Below are 13,203 nucleotides of genomic sequence, written 5' to 3'. Positions count from 1 at the left end.
AATATCAATTATCTCCAATTTCTTAAATAAACTGATAAACAATACAAATCTATTACAGATGTTCCAACAAATAATTAGTTCAATACTTTCCTTCTAGACAAAAAAGGGCTTTAGGTATAGCCAGGAAACACCAGGACAGAGAACAACTAGGCTGCAATTTACTTCAATCTTTCAACGATAATGGAGGAAGAACAGAAGGAAAAAATTCACAAAGCATTACAACCTAAAATACAGACGTATTGTTTCTAAGTGGCTCTCTTAATGCATTTCAATGCCCATCTCTTACATATACTTTTAAATCTACTATCAGGTGTTTCTTAGCCCATGGGTTGTAACCCTCAAAACAGGTTTCAGGAAAGTCATGGTGACACTCTTTTTCTCCATTTTATAGTCTTTCATTAATTTTTTTAGAAAAAAAACAAGATTCTCCATGGCCTATGTCTCCTTATAGCTAGTAGGATAACACTGAAAACATGAACGAAGTGCAAACTGATGCCATGATACCTGCCTGAACCTGCAGGCAGCCCACATTAATACCTTTGGATACGACTGCTCCATTCATCTCTGCCTAGGCCCTGTGGACTCTGATACTGCAGCCATGACATTTCGCATTTTTTCCAAATTGTCATGGAATCCAGTATTTTTCTATTTTGTCATACACAACATTATGGTTTGTCTCCCTGCCCTGCTGGGACCTCCCTGCAGCTGTCTTTTGATCACTCAGTTGGAAGTTAATTAGATTACAATGCATGTTCCCTAGACTTCCATGGAACCAGGCAGCAGGGTGTCTTTTTTCCTCTCTTCTATGGATCTATCTCTTGAAGCTTTCCCCTATGGCAGATTTAGATCAAAGCTTGCACCAGAATGTTTATCAGCAACCACAATACCTCAAAGAAGCCATTGCAGCAGATGACAAGGGAACGTGGGCAGGCATACAACCATTGAAAGCAGGGAGCACTGAGCTATTTGGGGACCAAGAATCCATCTTTACAAAAGAAAACCTTTGGATTCTTCTAGTGAAAATTTATGGGTTTACAAAATCAGAAGACAGTTTTAATAGCAATACCATATACACAAAAACTCTGAGCATTTCCCAGTAACACCAAGTGTAATAGCCAAAGCTGCCCAGCCTCACATAACTGGGCAAAATACTGAATGCTCCCTGAGTCTCAGATGGGGGAAATCTGCTGCTGCCAGTCAAATCAAAGCTGTTCACTTTTTCCAGTGACTAATTTATAATAGCTGCAAGAACCGCTGTTTAGCCAAGTAAGGACAACTAGTACTACTTAGTACAAGTGAATGAAGATACAGGTGTGTCTTCTTTTGCCAGCTTTTAATATCTATCTAGTATGAGTGGGAAGGAATCAAACACAAGAACTTCCTCTTTTCCTGTCCACTGACAGGATATGCTATATTCCTTGGTGAATACGACTCTGCTGTTACAAAATACTTCACTGATCAGCACCGGCCTTCTCTGAATTATTCTTTCTAGAGGTGGAATGTGGTATGTGTCAAACTGGAATTTGTCAACGTGTATCAGGAGCAGAGTCTTGTTGCAACCACTCTGCCCTTCCCATATTAATAAGTGGGAGGGAGCCCTCAGCTAACGGGTGTCCCAGGACATGCCTGATGAGGATAAGTTGTGTGCGGGGGTGTTGGTATAGAAAAGATTGAGAACCACTGATCTACACTTGGACTAAATCCTGAGATAACAATCTGCTTTGACTAGCAGGCAGTGTATTCAAAGATTGGGACTCAGCCTTTTCAGTCACTCTCTTTCACTGGCTCTCTTGCTGCTCAAGGGATGGAGTAAACTGCACCACACATAAACACAGTGCAGCACATGCTGTCAAGTGCAGTGGTACAGCCATGCCACCCGTAACAGTAAGGGGTAGAGCCAATGGTCTGCCCATTTTCTCATTCCATTACATCCCATCTGCCCCACAGGCACCTCTCACACACCTGTGCCACAGCATTAGCCAGGACACAGTTTGACCCTATAGTAACAAGAAAATAAAACCCACAAATCCTTAATGTCTATACAACCTTAATAAAGTTATTAAAAAGCTGACAATTGCATATAACCTTAGCTCCTGAATCTGTACTGAGAACCATTAATGTAGATGCACAAGTTCACCTGGAGTCTCGCTGAAATTAACAGGACTCTGTGAGTGAAGATTCTGATGAAGGCTTAGAGCCCACATGCAGTGTTACAATCAAAAAGGGAAATTAATGTTAAAGTTTGAGTATTTACTATTTCTTAAGCAACTATCATGTAATTTGTAGTGTACATCAATGGTTCCCAAACTTTTCCGCATCACGCCCCCTTTTTAATTGTCACGCCCCCACCTCTCCTTTACCATCATCCAACCACCCTTTTAACAAATTCAGTTTGTAATTTAAAATTTAAAACAAACGCAAACTTGGTATACATTTTTTTAATTTAAAATTAAAAATAAGCACAAATAGTTTTTCTTGGCTCAAAAATTTAATAAAATGTAATTTAAAATAAGAAATAGCATGAACAAAACAAATTTAATGTGAAGGATGATGCTGCATTTTCTTCATGAGTTGGGGAATCCTAGTTTTGAAAGATGAAAGTGCACAATGCAAATCGTTTTTGACATCCAGTCGATTTCTTTGTTTTGTTTATTATTATGACTAAACTTGAAAAGCTTTTTTCACAGAGGTACATAGATGAAAATGGAAGAATAATGGTGCTTCTTCTCCAACTTTTGGGTAAACTGTGAAATATTTTATCCAAAATTCCTCCAGGCTTAAGTTTTTGAAAATATCTTTCGCACTTGAATCGTATTTCATTCTGAGTGCTTATTCTTGCAATACTTCTGGCAATGAATCCCCATCAATGTTGAACAGATTACGTGCTAATTTATGAACGGGGTTGCCAGAAAAGTTGTCTGGAAAATAGCGGATGAATTCATCAACAAGGCAGTCCAGACGAAACACGGTTTTGTTCTTCGCATCTGCTTTACAAAGTTCTTGGAAACCTTCATTTTCAACGAGTGATGAAAATGTTGGAAAAGACAAAAAGTTAGGCATCTGAGCTTGCATTCGACATTTCCAAAGCTTGATTTTTTTCCGTAAATGCTTTGATGGCATTGTGGTGCACTATAATGTTTGCAGCATTGTTTCCTTGCAGCTTCAAATTGAGATTGTTCAAAGATTCAAAAATGTCCACAAGGTATGCCAGTGAAAGTTGAAACGTGTGGTCCGTAAACACACAATATAACTCTTCTTTTTTCTGTTACTTCAGGAAAATTTCCGCTTTGTCTTTCAGTACAAATAATTTCGAAAGCATATTCCCTTTGGAAAGCCATCATACCTCCATGTGAAACAAAAGAATTTTATGATCCGCTCCCAAATCCAAACAAAGAGCTGCAAAAAGTCTCGTATTTAAAGCGCTGTTCTTCACAAAATGGACAATTTTGATGGCAAAATTCAACAAGTCAAGTAGGTCATCTGGAAGGGTTTTAGCAGCCAACACTTGTCTGTGTATGACGCAGTGAGCCGCGGTTATGGCTGGATTTTTTTCTTTCACCAATGTTACAACTCCAGAGCGAGAGCCACATATCGCTGGAGCACCATCTGTGCATACGCCAACCAGTTTTCCCCCTGAAAGTCCATTTTCTTCAAAAAAAAGTCAGAAATCATTTTCATAACATCAGAAGCCTATGATGTGGTTGTCAATTCCTTTGAAAAAAGCAGTTCTTCTTTCACAGTTCCATCGTTAATTAATCGAATGTAGACGAGCAACTGACAGCATTGTGCTACATCAGTGGTATCGTCACACTGAATTGCAAAAAAGGAGCAGCTTTCACTGCCTCCACACTTGAAGTTTTAAATCTTTTGCCTTATCATCGATTCAATGTTTCACGGAATTGTCGGAAAGTGAAATTTCCGCTATTTTTTTCTTGCTTTCGGCACCAAGCACAATATCAGCTGCTTTCAACAAGCAAGAGTTTCTCCTATTATGTGCGCTTTCTTGGCTTTAGCGATGAGCAATGACAGTTCATAAGATGCTTCTACCATTTTGGCCGACGCTTGATGAAAAGCTACAGTAGCGTCCTGCCTCACACATTTTAAATTTTGAAGTTTAGCAGCAAAACACTCTTTTGGTTTGTCTTTCAAAGCCCTGCGGTTCTTTGTCAAGTGTCGCTCAAGAAGACTAGATCTCAATGAATCATTACTAGAACTGTGTGGCATACTACGCATTGAGGATGATCTCTCCAGTTTTTTCTCCATGACGGTGAAACCATACTTAATGTAGTCTTCACCATACTTCCTTTTCTTAATCATAGCCATAATATACTAATAAAAAAATCTATAAAATAATTTTCCTGATTTGTGAATAATAACTGACGCAAGTTAATTTGACTTATCACAAATGTATATTTACTACTACTATTATGTAAAGTTGTGTGCTGCCCTATATATACCCCACCACCAGTCTGGCAAGTAGCCGGTCTTGCGCGGTGAGTGGTGGAGGTAACCACTGCCATGATAGAACAGTCTCAAACACTCTTGCAAGTGAGCTAGGAAGTTTTAAGAAGTTTCACTACTTTCTACATCATTCTTTGGCCTCCCCGCAAACTGAAACGGCACTCCAACACATTGAAAGGCAAAGAAATAAAAAATATTTGCATTTTGTGGTATGAAATTAAAACATTGCAGTAATATACTTGTATTTATAGTTGTATTTTTATTATTGTACTTTGTTATACCTTTATTCTTGTCTACTTGTATTCATAATAAAAATGAGAAGATTTTTAATACTTTATTGTAGTTAAATAATATAGTCTTGTAATTGGACAATTTTATGAATAGTTATAATTATGTATACAGAATATGTATAATTTATTGTCTGTTGGTCTATTACAGGGGTGGGCAAACTTTTTGGCCCAAAGGCCACATCAGGGTTGCACACTGGTATGGAGGGCTGGGTAGGGAAGGCTGTGCCTCCCCAAACAGCCTGGCCCCTGCCCCCTCCCACTTCCTGCCCCCTGACAGCCCCCCTCAGAACCCCGACACATCCAACCCCTCCAATCCTTGTCCCATGATCGCCCTCTCCCGGGACCCCACCCCCTATCCAACCCTCCTCACCTCCCCACTCCCCAGCCCATTACCATGCCACACAGAGCAGCAGGACAGACTTATTGGAAAACCTGGAAGGTGGGCAGGTGTAAGCTGCGCTGCCCGTGCTGCCCGCGTGGCTGCAGAGGAAGGGGGACAGCGGGGGAGGGGCCAGGGGCTAGCCTCTCCGCCAAGAGCTCAAGGGCTGGGCAACACGGTCCCGCGGGCCGTAGTTTGCCCACCTCTGGTCTATTAAATAAATAAACAAACAAACAAAAAATGTTTACACTAATAAAAAAATTTCGTTATGAAAATTTCACAGCCTCATACCCCCCTTGGAATTTCTTCACGCCCCCCAGGGGGGCACACCTGCCAGTTTGGGAACCAATGGTGTACATGCTGTACTGCTCAATGTAAAAGAAAACAGCTTTGAATATATTTGAGAATATGATGGTTGCTCACACAGAAAAAACCTCCAACAATACAAGGTTTTTCATCTATTCCCCCCCTTGAAACCAACCCAAATTACCATATGTAAGTTGATGAATGGAAAAAAAAAAAAAAGCTTCTTCCTAATAAACTAGGCAATACATAGACACTCTCTCTCTCTCTGAAATGATCAAAAGAACTAAGATATTTTTGGGAAGACCACATTCCCTTTTTGATATTCCAGTCCCAGTCCATTCCCTGCCTCTCTTCCAAAAGGTACAATCTTATTGTTTATTGAATTAGTTCACTGAGACAGCCTCCAACAATTTTGTCTTATCAGCTTCACTACACTTGTGTAGTGCTTCCTAACGTCATATTATAAGTTTTTATCCTGTAATTTTCATTTATCCTTTTTCTCCTTACTATTTACATTAACCTGGAACTATTGACTGGATTTTGTTTTCATTAATATTTTGTGGACAATAATTTAATCCTCTATTATGAGAATTTGTGTATTTCATACATCTGTAGCGGTTTTCCCATGTCATATTTTAAACCTGAAATATTTATTTTTGAAGTTCCCTCCGAATTTTTTTTTTCAGGATGTGGTTATATGAACCACAAGTAATATATTTCTAAAGCACTATTTTACAATTTTGCCACACATCAGAACTTGTGCTGGATTGTTTAATTGATTCTTTAACTGATTCTTCTGATTATCTAAATATTTTAGAGGAGAGACTAAAACAACCACATCATACTGGAAAATTCAGTCATGTCAATGTACTTCAGAATTAGACTCTTGCATAGGTTTAGGATGAACACACAATACAAGTAACTCATTTTTGCGGAATGTTGTCAATTGCATCTCTCCACACAACTCCTATATTAAGACTCATGCAGCTGGTGTGGTTGCCTCAAATTAAGCTACATTAACCAGTAGTGCGAGCATTTTCAGTCAAACATGAGAAATAAAAAAATTATGGCTCACAATTTAAAATGTGTTCCCTTCAAATATAAAAAAAATTGGGCTTAAAACTTTAAAAATGAAATACAGGAGTCAGTCTCAATCTTGTTCTTATTGACATATGCACACAATCTGGCATGACTGATTTCACTACTGGAAGAGGACTGGTACGACAAACATTTGGAAGCATTTTGTTGAGACTTCACACGGCCAGTCTCTTGTCTATAAACAGACTTTTTTTCCCATTCAAAATACGGTTTTAAAAGAGAAAAAAGTTTTATTACAACAACAGTTCTTTAAAACAGGCTTGTTCTTCCAGCACCAATTACAGTTTTATTTGGTGCTTAGAGAGAAAAACAATGTGAATAACTTTTGCAGATGATATATGTTCTGGTTTTAGTAATGCCATGAAGAAGTAAAGCAACAGTATTTTCTTAATACTATCTAATCTGAGTTCACATTGGACTATCAACATGTTAACAAATAAATACTCCAAATCTCAGTATTACACAACATAAAATAATTAACTCAGCCATATACCTGTCAAAGGAGTGAAACTGCATGGGAAGAATTGACTGAGCTTCCCTCTTCAACGCAGGATCTGGGTAAGGGATAGGATCAGGACCACACTCTGCAATTTCAATAGGGGCTGCCACAAGGCTTTTTAGTATCTCCTTGACATTCATGCCTTTGCTTTGGCTGATGCTGGATATGGAAGGTGCAGGCTTCAGGATTTCACTGGGACTTTCTGTTAAGCTTTCCTGAGATTTCTTTACCTCAGAAGACAAAGTAGACAATAATTCACTCATAGCATCAGGGCCTGTGCTTGTCTCTAAGTCTGTCCCATTTAAGATGCTGGGCATCTGCTCCTCTCCAATACCAGAATCTGTATGAGGAATGGAGCTTTCCAGCTGAATATCTTCAACTGGTGTTGGTGTTTCTTTTTCCTTCATATTCTCTGGAAATACAGCAGGAGTCTCTGTAGCGAAAAAGGGTTATAAACAATATTTAAAGCTTAGTCTGGAGTTGTATAACAAATATATATCATTGAAGCTTAATAAGATAGAACCTATCAAGTCTTAAAAGCATATAAATCTTAACAAATTAACAACAGAGAATCCAACCCTGCAGAAAGCCATGGTGCATACAAAACTTTCATTGGTTTCTATAGACATTTTCTGCACAGGAAAGGCTGCATAATTGAGCCCAGAGTTGTGCTACATAATCTCAGTGACATTTTAAAAAATACAACCCACTCCTTATAAAGTTATTAAATGGCAGGACATTGCATACTAGAACATAGCTTGACACATTTATTGTGGTAGTCTAAACTCACTACTCAGCTACAAATCAGATGTCAAAACATTAATTTACGTATTTCCAGTGTCCATACTGGTAATATATGTGCAAAAAAGCTATGCTATTTCACAGCTTTAAAATATCTTCAAGTGCTTAATTTTCTTCTAAATGGAAGTTTAAATTGTCCTGAAAGCGGTAGATCTATTAAGTGTCTAGCCTTTCTAGTATCCTAGATAACATATATATGTGAACCAATGCTGTGAATCCTTCCTGAGTCTGTAAACAAGATAGACAAATAATAGCTCAAAACTCCAATAGGGTTTTTTGGCACATCTTGAGAGAAGAAAGAACACAACTTTGAGATCCCAGGTTGATTCAAATCCCAAATATCAACAGAAACTGAGGGGATGGGGGAAGTGAAATCAGTGGAATTTTGCAAAATGTCAAGGGACCCTATTAATAATGTCTTGCAAATGTCTGCTTTTATCAACTATTTACAATGAAATACACAGACAACAACTTCACTATGAAAGCATAGCAATCTGACGGTCCCATTGGAATTCAGCTAGAGCTGTGAAGACCTGCCTCAGATGGTCAATATTTTGGATTACTCTTCAGGGAGATGCACATTGTGGTTATCTTTTCAATGCCAAAAAGCCTGAACTCAAACTGAATATTTGTTTATTTATAATATCAATTTATTTTTATTAAGGACACTTGACATAAAAACCCTGAAGGTAAAATTTGAATAGCCTGTATATAAATTATGGCCTCATATGTATTTGTTATTTGTATTTGCCTCTGTGTTTCTGAGAAAATGGTAAATCTGGTTACTTTGGAAGATAATGTGCTCCAGTACATGTAAATAAAATTCTGCTTTACTAAGGGTTCTAAATAAAATATTTTTTAACAACATAACTATCAGAAATTGTATGGTAACAGTTTAGGACTTGAAATTGTAATAGACAAGTGGACTATAATGTCAAAAATTATAACAGTATATTAGGTACAAATATATTTTATCTTTATATATATATTCTCTCTCTCTCTCACACACACACACACACACACACATATATGTATTTACATTGTATATGTGAACTGTATACAATATATTTATATATTATACATACATGCCTTTGAACTAATTTCAACTTAGAATAATTCATATACACTTGTACACCAACAATGTTATACACCATATATTGGCAGATGACCTCCTGAGGTCTCTTCCAACCCTAATCTTCAGATTCTATGAACTGCAAACCCTAGAGAAGACCCAAGGGAAATAATCTGTTACTAGGAACACTGTTTTCTTCTTCTAAATGTTTCATGCACTCCCCATTACACATATATACTTTCACAAACAGAATGACATTTCTTTTCCAAAGTGGATACCAACCCCACTTTTTGAATCAGAAAGCAGAAACTGGAATTATGTACTGCAAAGCTGACAGCCACTTGAAAAGATATATCCCCATTACACACTCATCCTTTACTAGTCCACAGAATATTTATCATCATAGATATCTAGCATGATAGAGTTTAGAAAACGTAATCAGATCAGCGACATGATCTTAATGGATTTTTTGAGACTCAGTTTCCCCATACAAAAATAAGAAAGATAATTCTGGACTGGAGGGAACAAGGGGCTTTTGACATCCAGTCCAAGAACACTGTTGCTCTGCTTAAGCCGAAGCTGCTTTATTGGTTTCCTATCAATATCCTGCTCCTTGGGAAGACGAGTGGGTCAAATTGACACAATCTGGAGCGGAGACCTACAGTAAATATTCATGTTGACTAAATTCTGCAGAGGAAGAGACAGTGACTATATACAGTATCGCTCAAAAGTAGACACACTAAAAGATGGCCCACAGTTCGAATGTTTATCTGGTTTACAATAAAAATCCATAATCTACATGTACAAATTTAGGGAATTTAGTGTTATGATATATTGCTTCCTGTATAAAGGAATTTCTCTGAAATTGCAAAATTTCATACATACAGTTTTCAGCAATCACCATGGGGTTATTTTAAACAAAGTAAAAATGCCTGTTTATTCTCTCTCTAAGCAAAAGTCAAGCCCCAATGCTAGTGCACTTTTTGAGGTTCAAACTGAAGGGCGAATTATACTTTAATCTGTCTTTGTAATGGCTAAAAATTTCTAGTCAGATATATAGAATTTTGATATGCAGCCATTACAACATACTAGACAACCACAAAACTGGGAAATGTTAAGATTCTAACTTAAAATTACTTATTCCTCCAGGTAAAATTTACGACAAATATACCACATTTCCTACAATATCTGAAAACAAAAGAGAGCATTAAAAAAGTTAACTTGCCCCCATTTATTGTCCCCATTTACTACAGACAATTGGTAACATTTCCACTCTAAGACTAAATTTGATTTATTTATGAATGCAATCTAGACCCTGATCATTAAACTATAATAATTATGGATTGTTATTTACAATAATTTAGAAATAAGAAAAACACTTTCAATAAAACCACTGTACATACAAGTATATTAAAAACTATTGTACTTCCAATGAGATCAAACTTTTATCCTCTGATTGCATTAAACCAACTGATCAGAGTTATCATTGATTTATCATTATGAACAGTAATGTCTTCATAAGAGTTACATTTTATAATATTTCTTATTGGGTGTATTAAAGCTATTTTCCAAAATATCACAGTCCCAATAAGTAATATACGTTAAATGCGCCCAAGTTGCTTTTTATTTGTGGCCACTCTGCTCGCTGCCTCTGCCCACAGGCACCACCCCTGCAGCTCCTATTGGTCATGGTTCGTGGCCAATGGGAGCTGCAGAGCTAGAGTGCAGGGCCAGGGGGTGGGGGCGGTATGCAGAGTTGCCTGCCATGCCTCCACCTAGGAGCAGCCAGGACAGGCCGCCACTTGCGGAGAGCTGCCCAAGGTGAGCAATGCCTCGGATCCGACACCCTGCACTGCCTCCCGTGCCCCAACCCACTGCCCTGAGCCCCCTCCTGCACCCAAACTCCCTCCCTCTTAGTTAACTATAATTTTTCACTTAGCTGTCCTCCCCCATTCTCCGAACATGCTAGATAAAACAGCTTTTACTGTATTTACATGCCAGATATGCCAAACATTCATATATGGCCCTTCATGCTTCAACCACCATTCCAGAGGACATGCTTCTACGCTGATGAAGCTCACTAAAAAATCATGCATTAATGAAATTTGTGAATGAACTCCTTGGGGGGGAGAGAATTGTACGTCTCCTGCTCTGTTACCCGCATTCTGCCATATTTCATGTTATAGCAGTCTCAGATGATGACCCAGCACGTGTTGTTCGTTTCAAGAACACTTTCACTAAAGATTGGCAGCTCTGCACACTGCCTCCATCCTCGCTCCCTCCACGAGTGCTGACTCTGCAGCTCCCAGCCCATTGGCCAGGAACTGTGGCCAACAGGAGCTAGAGGAGGTGGTGCCTGCAGACGAAGGTAGCATGCCTGCAGAGTTCCCTGGCCCCGCCTCTGCCAGCAACAGCAGGGACAGGGCACCGCCCGAGGTGAGCCTCCCCACAAGTGGCCCCCCCATCCCTGCTGTTGCTGGCTGATGTAGGCATGGCCAGCAGCTCTGCATGCTGCCTCCGTTCCCCCTCCCTGAGCGCTGCCTCTGTGGCTCCCAGCCCATTGGCCGGGAACCGTGGACAATGGGACCTGAGGGATGGCACTGGCTGCAGCTCTGCGTAGGAGCCTGAGGGGGACATGCCACTGCTTCCTGGAGCTGCTTGAGGTAAGCGCTGCATGGAACCTACACACACTCACACATCCTGTGACCCACCCCACTGCCCCAGCCCTGATCCCCCCCTCATCCTATGAACCCCTTGGTCCCAGCCTGGAGCACCCTCCTACACCCCAAACCCCTCATCCCTAGCCCCACCCCAGAGCCTGCACCTCCAGCTGGAGCCCTCACGCAACCACCCCCACCTCCTGCATCCCAATCCCCTGCCTCAGCCCGGAGCCCCCTCCTGCCCCCTGCCAATGTCTGTCACTAACTCCAGTAATTTTGTCAAATGTCCATCGTGCAACATGGTGGTGCTAACCCTGCATGGATGAGTGTCCTCTGGAAAGGTGGCTGAAGCATGAAGGGACATATGAATCTGGCACATACATATCTTGCAACACCAGCTACAAGAATGCCATATGACACCTGTTCTCACAGTCAGGTGACGTTGTAAACAAGAAATGGGCACCGTTATCTCTCATAAATGTAAACAAACTTGTTTGTCTGAGCAATTGGCTGAACAAGAAGTAGGACTGAATACACTTGTAGGCTCTAAAGTTTGACATTGTTTTATTTTTGAGTACAGTTACTTTTTGTACATAATTCTACATTTGTAAGTTCAACTTTCATGATAAAGAAATTGCAACACAGTACTTGTAATGGAGGAATTGAAAAATACTATTTATTTTGTTTTTTACAGTGCAAATATTTGTAATCAAAAATAAATATAAAGTGAGCACTGTATACTTTGTATTCTGTGTTGTAATTGAGATAAATATATTTGAAAATGTAGAAAACATCCAAAAATATTTAAATAAATGGTATTCTGTCATTAACACAATTAATCGTGCGATTAATCACAATTAATGTATTTAATTGCTTGGCAGCCCTATTAGAAAGTTTTTAAGATGAATTACAATTTATACACAGGACCAAAGAAACCAATTGATTTACCTATAGCACTTCATGTAAAGCTTTATTACATTCCCATTGATTTTCTTTCATAATACTTTTGTCTTCTATGGACTGCAGGAATGGAACAAAGAGTACATCTTTTCACACAATGCAGTCAAATTATATTTATCCAATCCTCTTAAATTTATAGAGTGGGTGCTCTTAGAACAGAAGAATCTTGAGTACTCAACTCATCTTAGCTAAATGAGAAGTTAAACATGAACAGCAGCAAAAATATAACTGATTACATCTGTCTATTGTTATAACATTCTGACAGCCAGCTTGTAAATTTTCAACAACCCTCATCAGTTTTCTGTAGCATTAGGCCATGTCAGTAGACAAAGCAGGAACATTACTAGACCTAGTGATCTTAACCCTGTCAGAAGTTGGCAGTTGGATACCAGATGCCTCTTTCTTACTGTTTTTCATTGTAACTAATGAGTTCACCTACTACATTATGGAAAAAATATGGGCTTAAGTTAAGTAAATGACATGACGTCTATGTGGTGACCTGATCTGTCACATTCCTTCCCTAAAATATCTTGTTTTACTGTGATTTATGAAGTGCATTGCCATTTTTTTTGCCTATTAAGTTATCTAAATAGTTCTTACTATTTAGACACTTTAAAAATAGTGTAAGAAACAAACATATAGCCTTCCTATTATTACAGACATGAAAAGTATATTCA

The 13,203-nt window shown here is 38.8% G+C and overlaps 1 protein-coding gene across 2 annotated transcripts in view; it reads right to left on the bottom strand.

Annotated features, from left to right (window-relative positions):
- NBEA (neurobeachin) overlaps positions 1 to 13,203 on the bottom strand; it is an 867,588-nt gene that overhangs the window by 476,913 nt on the left and 377,472 nt on the right. For both annotated transcript variants that reach the window (XM_084617023.1, XM_084617024.1), the window contains one exon: positions 7,028 to 7,466. In XM_084617023.1, coding sequence (XP_084473149.1) covers positions 7,028 to 7,466 — 439 coding nt within the window. The remainder of the gene's footprint in view (positions 1 to 7,027; positions 7,467 to 13,203) is intronic.

This window comes from Lepidochelys olivacea, assembly GCF_965140295.1.
Source record: "Lepidochelys olivacea isolate rLepOli2 genome assembly, chromosome: 1".
Taxonomy (NCBI): domain Eukaryota; kingdom Metazoa; phylum Chordata; order Testudines; family Cheloniidae; genus Lepidochelys; species Lepidochelys olivacea.
This window is presented reverse-complemented; position numbering and strand designations above follow the sequence as displayed.